This window comes from Eublepharis macularius, chromosome 2 (genome assembly GCF_028583425.1).
Source record: "Eublepharis macularius isolate TG4126 chromosome 2, MPM_Emac_v1.0, whole genome shotgun sequence".
Lineage (NCBI taxonomy): Eukaryota > Metazoa > Chordata > Lepidosauria > Squamata > Eublepharidae > Eublepharis > Eublepharis macularius.
Genome location: NC_072791.1, coordinates 200999061 through 201011396, shown reverse-complemented (window position 1 = coordinate 201011396; position 12336 = coordinate 200999061). Strand labels below are relative to the sequence as shown.

The 12336-nt window shown below is 51.1% G+C and overlaps 1 protein-coding gene across 1 annotated transcript in view; it reads right to left on the bottom strand.

Moving 5' to 3' along the window:
- Positions 1–761: 761 nt before the first annotated feature.
- KIF17 (kinesin family member 17) overlaps positions 762–12336 on the bottom strand; it is a 35010-nt gene continuing 23435 nt past the window's right edge. The window contains exons 11-15 of the mRNA XM_054970119.1: positions 10760–11015; positions 6661–6663; positions 3314–3387; positions 1413–1533; positions 762–931 (exon numbers count right to left, since the gene is read on the bottom strand). Coding sequence (XP_054826094.1) covers positions 762–931; positions 1413–1533; positions 3314–3387; positions 6661–6663; positions 10760–11015 — 624 coding nt within the window. The remainder of the gene's footprint in view (positions 932–1412; positions 1534–3313; positions 3388–6660; positions 6664–10759; positions 11016–12336) is intronic.

Genomic DNA, 12336 nt, shown 5'->3' with positions numbered 1-12336 from the left:
TTGGAAGCAAGACTGTTCTTACAAGGCCATCATCCCTGGTGGAACTTGTTCCACAGTTTCTGGTGCCACCTTGTGGCTTGAAAACAGAATAATATTGTCCCCTGGTTTTTCAAAGATTTTTTTTATATAAGGCTGTTTCCACATGAGGATCCCCCCCCCGCCCCCCCCCGGCATACACTGCGGGAAGCCTCTACAGTAAACTGGCGTATCCAGATAACATCATGGGCAATATGTACATGACTTGTCTGGCACTTGGTTTTTTTCCCCAGTTTGAGCTGGAGAAAATAAAACCTCATTTCTCCAGTTTAAAGAGGAAACCAAAGGACAGCAACTGGAAGAACGTTCAAAATTTTCTGACAAACTGTGCTTAGCCACTTCCTGTCTTGCAAGGAACTAGTTTCAGGATGGGTGAAGTTTAAGGCCCTCCTCTAAGTCATCTTAAATGCTTCTTTTCCAGGTTCAATGTTCCATCCTGATACAGGGCAAAGCATTGGGAGAGAAAGGCAAGATCAAACAGGCAGTGTCACTAAAACCAGAAAAGGAATAGGGATCTGTAAGAGGTACCAGCTCTACTCTGAACATAGAGGGTGGCTCAGGCCGTAAGTCTGTGGGAACTAGCATTTAATTGCTTTCACTCTACTGTAGAGGAGGGGTGGGCGGGATCCTAGGTCCTTTCAAAAGTACCAGCAGCAGCTACCGATGCAGAGCCAGAAGAGGGCTGAATGTCTGAGTGCATTGTGTCCAGAGGCTGGCCACTGCAATTAGAAAGGGTCACTGCTCCGGTTGTTCCGGCTTTTCTTGCGTTTTGTCTTGGTAGAAAAGTCCAAGGATTCGAGGCGGAATGGGCGTGGCTGGGGTATCTCTGCCGTCTGGGTCAGGGAAATAGGTGGCATGCCATAGGATGGAGGATGGGAGGGCACACAGTGGGAAGCTGCAGTGGAAAGAGAGAAAAAGATGATGTTCAGGTATCTCATTGCAGCCACAAACTTTCCCTGCCTGCACAAAACTCTCCTTGATACTGATTGTACTAATCTCACACTAGGTTCCTCTCGTAAGGCCTCTGGAGCTAAGGGATCAATATCTGAGGGGGCTCTGGAACCATCAGGGGTTTCCTGAATCAACAGGTCTTCCCCGCAACAGTCAGTTCCCAGATCCTCCCACTCTCCCTCAGGTGACAAGCCTGATCTAGGGTCCAGCCCCTGACAGATGGTGCCCTATGAAGTCAGACCTTCAGTCCTACTCCTATTGCAGGGGTCCTCCAGGATATCAGGCAGAGAAAGGCTTTTCCCCCACGGTCCGTTAAGGGATCCTTTCACGGGGGGATTGAGTTTGGTGGGGTCATGTAGGACAATAACAAGAGTACAAATTGGGATATTCAGGAAGAAAACCAAAGAATGGAAGAGAAGATTTACCCAGACTCTTCACGGGGTCAGCACTGAGAATTTGGCTTGCCCGCCTTGAACGGAAATAATTGCTGGCAACATTTTCGCTGTCACTCTTGTTCAGCATCATTTTGTAGCGGTCTTCTTCCTGCTGGAGACATAAGCACGTGGTCACCAGTTTATCAGTAGTTAACCCCATTCTTCCCCTTTGAATGGAATTTAGTTGGGTCCACAGAAGTTTGAGGCCCACTTTCCAAGGTCCAATTTCCACAATCTTAACTGCTGGATTACATAAATTCTCTCTCTCTAGCCTGCTGTCCCAGAAATAAAAAAAATAGCAAAGTGATGGAAACAGCATTGCCAACACACCTGGAGAAGAAAAAGTCCCATTCCTTTAACAGAGGCATAAAGGGATGTGATTTACCAGGTGATGCTATTTACCTCCATGCCATGAAAATCTTTACATGGCCATTTCCACACATTAAGCCTCTGTTAAGAGGACAGGACATTTTCTCCAGGCTGTTCTGTGATGGTTCCAGCCCCACCCAGAGATTAGGTTTCGTAAAGTGGTGCTGGGGGATTGCTGCTTGGCCTTTGGCATCCCACAAGGCTCCATCTTGTCTCCTATGCTTTTCAATATCTACATGAAACTGCTGGGTGAGATCATCCGGGAATCGGGGCTGTATGGGGATAGGGATGACATTCTGCTCCAGCTCTTGCTTGCTGAGCCCAGGGAGGCGGCAGAAACTCCAAATTGGTGCTTGTGGGCAGTTTTGGAGCGGATGCAGGTTAATAAACTGAAACTTCCATCTTGACAAGATGGAAGTGCTACAGCTGAATGGAAGATCTGATCCAGGAATTTAAGTGTCACCTTTTCTGGATGGGCTTGCCCTCCTGTTAAAGGTCTGTAGTTCGGTGCTCTTGGACCCAGGCCTACTGCTGGATAAGCAGGTGGCAGCTGTGGCCAGGAATGCTTTTTACCAGCTTTGGTGGTTTAGCCAGCAATGGCCTTTCCTGGGCAGGAACAATATGGCCACTGTGTATTCTTGGGTTATATCTAGATTAGGTTACTGCAATGCACTCTGTAAAGAAACTCATTTACCTAATTTGTTTCTTTTTCAGTTAAAACATCTTGATTCAGGCTTTTGAGACTTTCCCGCCTTGTCTATTGCGGCCAGAGAAGAGGCCGGATAAGATAAACAGCTTTTGAGGACAAAGCTTGACGGAGGCTGGCACTGGCCTTCTGGTGTGTTAGCATGTAGCATTACAGGGTGGTGTGATGAGTTCTTTCTTCCCTCCCTTACCTGTGAGGTCAGGCCACAGCTGGACCTATCATCAGAGGTTTTGGCCCATTTGATTGGCTAAGAGTTTAGGCCAGCTGCAGGTGGCTGATCTTGAAAAGAGTTGTTTCAAGGAGGAGGAGGAAGCAGAAGAAAGCTCATTACTGCTATGCAACTGGTGGATTCTTGTGCTAGCAACCTTTATGCCTCTGTCTTTTGGACCTCTGGACTTAAGAACTAAAGCTCCCATTTCAACTCTTAAAGTTGCTGAAGGAAACATCTGGAAGGTAACATCTGGAACAAGTTCAGGGACTTCCAGTGAATGTAGTCTAGCCTAAATAGTTTGTTATTGTAAGTGTATTTTAGCTTTGGTTTAATTGTTTTAATGATGTGTTTTTCTTTGATTTTAATGGTTTTTAAGATACGTTTTTATAACGCTTATTTTACCTGTTAGCTGCCTTGCTGGCCCTGATGAGAGCATAAAGGCTGGGTATAATTTGGTGTAAATAAATAAAATAAAGTAGTTGTGCCAGGAAAAAACTTAACAGCAAAGAAACACATTTGGATCATTTATTATCTGCATATTGCATAATTTATACAACTTATTTTTATTGCTTAGAGGCTGCCTCCCCAGAGGAAAACCCAGCTTACCGCTGTCAATGTTTCCCTGTGCTCTGATGCAGAGCTCTTCTTGCCCACTTTTGTCTGTGAAAACGATGAAACTGCTGTGAAACAAAATCAAAAAGCATGGCTGAGTCTTTCGATCTCGTCCTTTACACCGTTTCCTGTTATCACACCATCCGGGATCAGTACACAGACACTGTGCCCAGCACACAAAACGGTTTTAATAAGCAGCATTGCTAACAGGGCTGAAGAAAAAAGATCTATCCCTTTTAGAGATACTTAATGTGTACAAATGGACAGTGGGAGCTTTTTGAGATATAGAAATAAATAACATCCCACTAAGCCTTAAATATAGTTCCATGAAGCTTAAGTTCTTGGAAATACCTCCAGATGCCTCCATAATCTGCCTTATGCTCCAAGAAGCAATCTCCTTTGTGCTTTCAAGCTCTTCCCTAAGTGTCAGTATGAAGGCCAAACTGTATATTTTATTTATTGTTGTGACCCGCCCTGAGCCCACTTGTGGGGAGGGCGGGATATAATTAACAACAAAACAGGGTTAACATACCTGTAACTTATGTTCATCGAGTTCTTCTGTGCTGACACACATGGGGACTGCGCAGGCGCAGGCCAGCCGCCGGAGAATTTTCTAGAGCTTCCATGGCTCCGAAGGGGCCGTTTGTCGCGCGCCTCAGCGACCGTTTTCCCGCCCAAACGGTCACGTGATCCTCCAGCGACCAACGGCCCCTTCCCTCAGTTCTCCCTTGCCGCCGCTTGACCAACACACTGCAGCCATAACACCTTAAAAACACCAATTTCCGTTACAGCCATCACATTATCGTGCATTGGAGTTCACAGCGGGGTAGGAGGGAGGGTTGTGTGTCAGCACAGAAGAACTCGATGAACATAAGTTACAGGTATGTTAACCCTGTTTTCATCTTCGTTCTTCTGTGCCTCCACACATGGGAGTGTACCAAGCTTCACACAATAAGGAAGGCGGGGGTGAAGTCCAACACAATTTTATTGAACAAACAAGAACAACAATAAATAGATATGCATATATACATCTATGTAAAAATACTGTGTAAGGACACATAAATACTCAACATTTACATATATACACACCCCCAGGTACATATATACACACTTTCACTCAAGGGTACCCAACAGGTACGCCAAGAAAGTCATTCCAAAACTCCCTCAGGAAAAAAGGGAGTGTAAGACAGCCTTGGCCACAGATACATCCTGCTCCGCATTGACATCAACGGCGTAATGCCTGACAAAGGTGTCTGCAGAGGACCATGTGGCTGCTTTACAAATGTTAACCAGGGGCACCCCCCTGAGGAGTGCCGAAGAGGATGCTTGGGACCGCGTGGAGTGGGCTCTGACATGAAGCGGGCAAGCCACCCCTGCCAGGGAATAGGCCTTGCTAATGGCCGTCACAATCCACCTAGACAGGGTCTGTGAGGAAGCCCTGCTACCCTTGTCCTTGGCCCCAAAACATACAAACAGGTGAGGACTGGAACGGAATCCCTTCGTCCTATCCAGGTAATAGGCTAGGGCCCTCTTCAAGTCTAGGGAATGGAGGGCCTTTTCCCCCTTAGAGGAAGGTTGAGGAAAGAATGCAGGCAGTGAGATATCCTGCGAGAGGTGGAAGGCGGACACCACCTTGGGCAGGAACCCGAGGCAGGGACGCAGGACCACCTTGTTGGGATGAAACACAAGAAAGGGAGGGTCAGACCGCAGTGCAGACAGCTCACTGACCCTTCTGGCCGATGTGACGGCCACCAAGAACGCTACCTTGTAGGATAGCATATCCAAGGGGCATGTAGCCATAGGTTCAAATGGAGGCAACATGAGACGTGAGAGCACCAAGGACAGCGACCACTGAGGCACTGGCGCCGACACAGGTGGGTAAAGATTGTACATGCCCTTAAGGAACTGGCGGGATTGTGGGTGAGAAAACACCGTAGCACCCTCAACTCGGGCGTGAGCAGCTGATATCGCTGCCAGGTGGACCTTGAGGGAGGACACCTTCAAGCCCAGGCCACGCAAGTGGCACAAATACTCGAATACAACCCCCAAGGGACTGCTGTCAGGCACCACTCCTCTGGCAAGTGCCCAGAGCTCAAACCTGCGCCACTTGGCCGCATAAGCGCGCCTAGTGGATGGCCGACGGGCATTCAGGAGGACCCTCTGTACCTCGTCAGTAAAGCCTACAGGGGAGGAACGATCCGCCAAGCCGTTAGGTGCAGCTTCCTGGGATCGTGGTGGACTAGGCTCCCGTTTAGGAGAAGGTCTTGCCGAGGGGGCAGACTCACATATGTCCGTTGGGACATCCGCAGGAGCTTCGGGAACCAAACCTGCCGTGGCCAGAAGGGGGCCACCAGGATGCAGTCCGTCCCGTCCTCCTCTATCTTGCACAGGACCCTGGGAATCAAGGGGAACGGAGGAAACATGTAGTGCAAGCCCTGCGTCCACGTAAACTGGAAGGCATCCCCAATAGAGAGGGGGTCGCTCCCTGCCCTGGAACAGAACGTGTGGGCCTTGGTGGTCGCCGCAGTGGCGAACACGTCTATCACCGGATGACCCCACATCTGGAAGATCGGCCCAACGCACTCTACGTTCAGTTCCCACTCGTGGTCCAGCAAAGGGACCCTGCTGAGGGCATCTGCCCGGGCATTGTCTGACCCAGCCACGTGTATAGCACGGAGCGACACGCCGTTCTTGATAGCCCACTGCCAAGTGAGTGTGGCTTCCCGGCACAGGGCCATGGACACTGTGCCCCCCTGCTGATTCACGTAGTACATGGCAGTCGTGTTGTCCGTCTGCACCAAGACCTGACGATTTCTCAGCAGTGCTGTAAGAGACACAAGTGCGAAACGAATGGCCCTTAGTTCAAGCACATTGATATGGAGGGTCTTTTCCCTGTCAGACCAGACATCCTGCACAGACACATCACCACAGTAAGCCCCCCATCCCAACAGAGAGGCATCAGTGGTAACCGTGACGTCATGGTGCTGATACCCAAAAGGGGTCCCTCTAAACAAGTTGTCATCAGACAGCCACCAGTCCAAGGAGGGGAGGATGGCCCTCGGGATAGAGAATTTGAGGGACGGAGGGTGCAGCAGAGCATCGTACCTCCGCACAAACCAGTTCTGGAGAGGGCGCATACGCAGCCTAGCGAAAGGCACCACAGAGGTGGCCGCTGCCATATGCCCTAGTAAGCACTGGATAGTGCGCACAGACTGGAATCGGTTCCTTTTAAACATGGACACTAGACCCCTTAGGGACCGAGCCCTCTCCAAGGGGAGCAGGGCCTTACCCTCCACAGAGTCTAACAGTGCACCAATGTAGGACACCTTGCAGTTGGGCACCAGCTTGGATTTCTCCAAGTTCACCAGGAGCCCCAGGCGTTGGCAAGTGCTAAGTACCAAGGCAATGTCCTGCACCAGCCTAGACTCCGATTCAGCCACGATGAGCCAGTCATCGAGGTACGGAAAGATGGTACAGCCTTCTTCCCGTAGGAAGGAAACCACCGGGGCCACACATTTAGTGAACACTCGTGGGGCAGTGGACAGGCCAAAGGGGAGCACCTTATACCGGAAAACCCTTTGCCGGTAAACAAAGCTCAGGTATTTCCTGTGCTCCTTCCGTATGCCCACGTGAAAGTATGCGTCCTTTAAGTCAAGAACCGCAAACCAATCTTCCTGTTTCAGCAAGGCGATCACAGCCGCCAACGTAACCATTTTGAATTTGGTCACCTTGAGGAAGGCATTAAGGCCCCTCAGATCTAAAATGGGACGTAAGCCCCCATCCTTCTTAGGGACCAGGAAGAACCTAGAGAAGAAACCCTTTACAGAGTCCTCATAGGGCAATTCCTCCACAGCACCCTTGGCCAAGAGCGACACGATCTCCGCATCCAGCTCGGCCATAGTGTTATTAACAGCTGTCAGGGGTGAACTGCATCTAGGCAGCTCAACGAATTCCAGCCCGTATCCCAGTTCAACAATAGTTAAGACCCATGAGTCAGATGTTATTGACTCCCACTCAGAGAGGAGTGGACTCAGTCTGTCCGAAAAGTCCGGGGATACGGCTGGCGTGACCCGTCAGTACTGCCTCCCGGCGCCCTGCTGATCTTTCTGCTGGGCTGGTAGCTGCGGCGGACGAGGCTTGAAGGGCCGACGCCTCCTCTGCTGTTGTGCGGGAGGGTAAGGCCGCTGCTGGTAGGCAGGATACTGCTGGTAGCCCGGCCGCTGATGTTGGTATCTGCCCTGGTAGTGGTAAGGGCCGGACCGGGGAGCGTACCGTGGCCTGGAGGAGGGCTTGTCCGCTGGAGCCAGACCCAAGGACCGCGCCGTCTGCCTGTCCTCTTTTTTCTTTTTCAGGGTCTCGTCGGTCGATTTGGAGAACAGCGAGTCCCCTTCAAAGGGCATGCTCTCCACCCTGGAACGCACTTCCTGGGACAGGGCCGTAGACCGCAACCAGGAGTGGCGCCTGAGGACCACCGCCGAAGCCATTCCCCGAGCAGCAGTGTCGGCAGCGTGGCTCCCGGCATTCATTTGCTGTTTAGACAGCCGGACAGCCTCTGTCTGCAACAGGGAGACGACAGTCTTCTGCTCAGGTGGAAGGTCTCGAGTGTAGGATGCCAACTTCTCCCAGAGGTACAACTGGTACCCTGCCATGATGGTCTGGTAGTTGGCGATCCTCAGACCCAGCGAAGCGACGATGTACTGGCGCCTGCCCATGGCATCCAGCTTCTTGCCCTCTTTATCGGCAGGCACCGAGGAGTGACCCGACCGTCGGGGGTTGAATTCCTCCGTGACCAAGGAGGAAGGTGGAGGGTGTTTCACCAGTGCCGGCCAGGTACCCTGCTTGATCTTGTAGAGCTGCTCAATCCTCTTGGATGTTGGAGGCTGATCACAGGGCACCTGCCATACCTTCTCCACGATTTCCTCAATACCCTCGAGCATTGGAAACCCAACGTACGCCGGATTATCCCCGTAAATACGTTTGAGGAGCTTGTCCTTGGTCTTCGGGGCTGCTGAAGAGATGTCCATCTCGAGAGCCTTGGCCATCCTTGCCATCTGGTCGGCGTAGATGCGGAGGTCCTCGAATGGGGAGTCCGCAGATGGCACTAGCTCCTCAGCTGGCGATGGTTCAGACCAGGACTCCGACTGGTAGCCGCCAAAGCTCTCCACATCCTCCTCATCGGAACCGAGCTGGGATTCCGGAACCTGGAGCGGAGGGGGAGCCCACGCCGACCTCGATGTCGAAGGCCTCGGTTCCGACACGGAGAAGCCCGCAGGTGCCCCCTCCCATTGGCAACGGTATGGCGAGGGGAGGTAGGAAGCCTGTCGATGCCGGGACGCAGTGGACCGGACTGATCGGACACTGTCCCCGGAACCATGCCGCTCACGACCGACCGGAGGTGGAGACGGACGGACAGGCGACGGACGGCTCCGACGAGGAGACGGGCTTGGTTCCAGCCTCGGCGACCGAAGGGGAAGCGATGGTCGGCTCCGACGGCGCGGGCTCGGCTCCGGCCCCGACGAGAATTCCGCGGGCACCGTCTCGAAGGCCATCGGATCCGGCACTGGCACGGAGATGTCCTCTGGCTCCGGGGAGCCCAGATGAGGGGAAGGCGTGTGAGGAAGCACGATGACCTCCTCCTGAGGAGCGGGACGCGGCGACCGGTGATGCTTGGTCTTCTTCTTCTTCGCTGGTTCCGAAGAAGACCTCGGAACCGACGCGCTCCTCGTCTTCGAAGGGGACCTCGGCTTCGACCTCTTCGCCTTGATCGGGATCGAACCGGTCGTCGGTTCCGACCGGGGACTCGGTACCAGGACCCTCGGTTCCGAAGCTGGTCTCGGATCCGACCTGGTAGAAGACGCGCTACGGGGCGGCCGCACCGGTCCCTGCGCTGGAGAGGCCGCTCTCGACGCCGAGGTACTCGGGGGACGCGGTTTCGACCCCGACCTCGCGGAGGCCACTGAGCCAGCTCTTGAATGCCGTTCGGCAGAGGGGCTAGGGCCGGCCGTGGGGGAGGGCAACGGAGCGCCTCCGGACATGACCTTCTGCCACAGGGAGGAGTTCAGTCGGGCCTTGCGCTCCTGCCGGGCCTTGCTGGTGAAGCCCTGGCAAATCTTACAGGCCGACACATTATGGGTCTCCCCCAAACAAAACAGGCACAGTTCATGGCCATCGGTCTTGGCCATTTTCGTGTGGCATTGGAGGCAATGCTTGAAGAGAGCCTTTGAGGCCATCTTCAGGGGCACGCGAAAGGAAGGTCAAAAACAGTCCGAGTCAAATTACCGAGTCCACAACAAAGTCCAAAACGAGATCCGAAGAATAGTCGAGGTCACGAAGTCCGAAGTCAAAAGCCAAGCAATCAGTCAGAATAAAGCACGAAGCACAAAAAAGCACAGAGCAACGAAGCTCACGTTCTCTCCAAGCGGCGGCAAGAAGAGAACTGAGGGAAGGGGCCGTTGGTCGCTGGAGGATCACGTGACCGTTTGGGCGGGAAAACGGTCGCTGAGGCGCGCGACAAACGGCCCCTTCGGAGCCATGGAAGCTCTAGAAAATTCTCCGGCGGCTGGCCTGCGCCTGCGCAGTCCCCATGTGTGGAGGCACAGAAGAACGAAGATGAACAACTGGATATGCACTGAGGAGTCCGTTTTTGGAAAGCTCAACAATTTTTATAACTTAATTTTCAGGTGTGAAATAACAGCTTCCTGAGGTCATTTCAGGTTCAAGGACATAAACCCCTGCTGCACTGCAATCTCAATCACACCTCTGAAAATCAAGTTGTTTTTTTTAAAAAAAACAGATTGCTGGAAGCTCCAAATGCGAAACTCAGAATGCAAGCCTACTTTGGCCTTGATCTTCAGGAGGAAGTGTGCGAGCCAAAAGGGTGCTCCCAGTTTCCTAGTTAATTGAGATAAGAAGAGTGTCATTTTAACTGCTCCCCCGAGCAATACAGACCTTGAAGAAAATAGGAAAGTCAGGCAGCCTTGAGGATGGTAAATCGTGGAGGGAAGCCTAGCTGAAATACAGCATCAAACTCAGAGTCTCTTAGCTACTCATTTGCAGGGGACTCGTGACACTGGAGTCCGGGCTGTCTTAGGAGGCTTCCGCTTTGGGGTTCCACAAACCAGTGGAATGTGTGCATTCTAGCAAATATCAATCTTGGCACATCCTGGGCAGCTGAAGCCACTATTTATTTTATTTGCCTAATTTAGACCACATTTTTCTCCCCAATGAATACTCAAAGGGACTTACAGCATTCTACCCTTCCTCCATTTGATCCTCACAACAACCCTATGAAGTAGGTTAGACTAACTGTGTGTCACTGGCCCAAGAACTTCCATGGCTGAATGAGGATCTGAACCTGGATCTCCCAAATCCTAGTCCAACACACTAACCACTACACACACTGCCATCCAGATGGCAGCAAGTCTGAGGCAGTCTCCTTACCAGGGAAGCTGGTCTTTTCTGTGACAAGCTCTGGGAGTTTCCAGCAACCCAAGTCCTCATCCCAGGTGGACTCCTGCTTGATCTTATCGAAGTTGCTGTAGTTGCAGTCCCGCCTTATGAGAGGCTGCACTTGGTCCAGAAGCTGTTGATGGAGCAGGAGTTCTTGCTCCTGGCGGCGGATGGTGGCCAGGAAATCTATCTTCTCTATTTCAAATTCTGACTGCAGGTCTCTGATTTCAGCTTCAGCTGCTCGCAGCTGAGAAGGAGAGAAGCAGTGAGAGAATAAGAGTTGAATAAAATGAACTATTAACAGCTACCCCACCTCCATAATCGATACTTCAGGACGTAACGTTAACCATGTTAGGCGGAGAGCACAGAGGCAGAGCAGAATTGCACTAGATGTTTAGGAAACAAAGTCCACGTGGTGCCTGTCTTTATCTTTAGCTAAACTAGGATGGATGGAGATTCAGGAGAGCACATCTAGCTGTCATGCTGGCAAGATGAAGAAGGGAAGAGACAGGAGGAGTCAGCTAGAAGGAAAATTCCCTGAGAGTGGCAATTGGCACATCAAAGGGACAGCACCAGAGAATGAAAGGATGGATACACAGGTTCTGACTAGCCGTCGCTCAGAGCCAAGCTAGAAGTGACGCCTTACACAGGTTGGACACTTGTCAGCTTCCCTCAAGTTTTGATGGGAAATGTAGATGTCCTGGTTTTACAGCTTGGCTCTCCATTACAGCTGCAAGACCAGGATGCCTACATTTCCCATCAAAACTTGAGGGAAGCTGACAAGTGTCCAACCTCTGTCAGCCGTCGCTTGTAGCTTGGCTCTCAGTCTCTATTTACTTCCAACAAATCAGACCACTTGCAAGAAATGCTTAGATCCCTTTCGGGGATTATCATTGGACTGGAGCATACATGCATTAGAAAAGTCATCCGATTATCTCAGAATTGGTGACAAGCAGCTGAATATACAAACTACTGAAAATCATTGTGTTTGAGGTGATACGCTATCACAGGCATTTTGTATCTATGATTCCCACATACAAGTTATCACTTGACACTGCAGTTATGAAGTGACAAACATCCACATGAAAACTGGTCCTCAAGTCATGTAGAACTCTAGTTTCTCAGTGAACAGCCCAATGCCCCCGCCTTCTGCAGTTTTGTCTCTCTCTCTGCATCAACCCCAATGATAATGTTAGCAGTCATCACAATATCTATAGCAATTTCCTTAGTGCAATTTTCATGACTAAGGGGAAAAAATATGTATCCCTACAATTAATTAAAAGTACTACCAAATGTTTCTATACTGCACAGTGACACTATGGCCCAGAAAGTGAATTAGATTATGCTTCCCATCAATATATTAACTCACTCCATAAACACTGAAAGTGACACAAGTTGGAACTTACCACATAAGGGGGCAAACCCATGTGGGTAGAAGAGGGAAGCATTCCCACATACATGCTGAGCCCTGATCACGCTGAACCAACCCTGTACTTACCCAAATGTTCAAATAGATTCTGAGGCAGAGACCCGGCTGGGTGTGTGAGGATTGGTCAGGAGGTACTAAC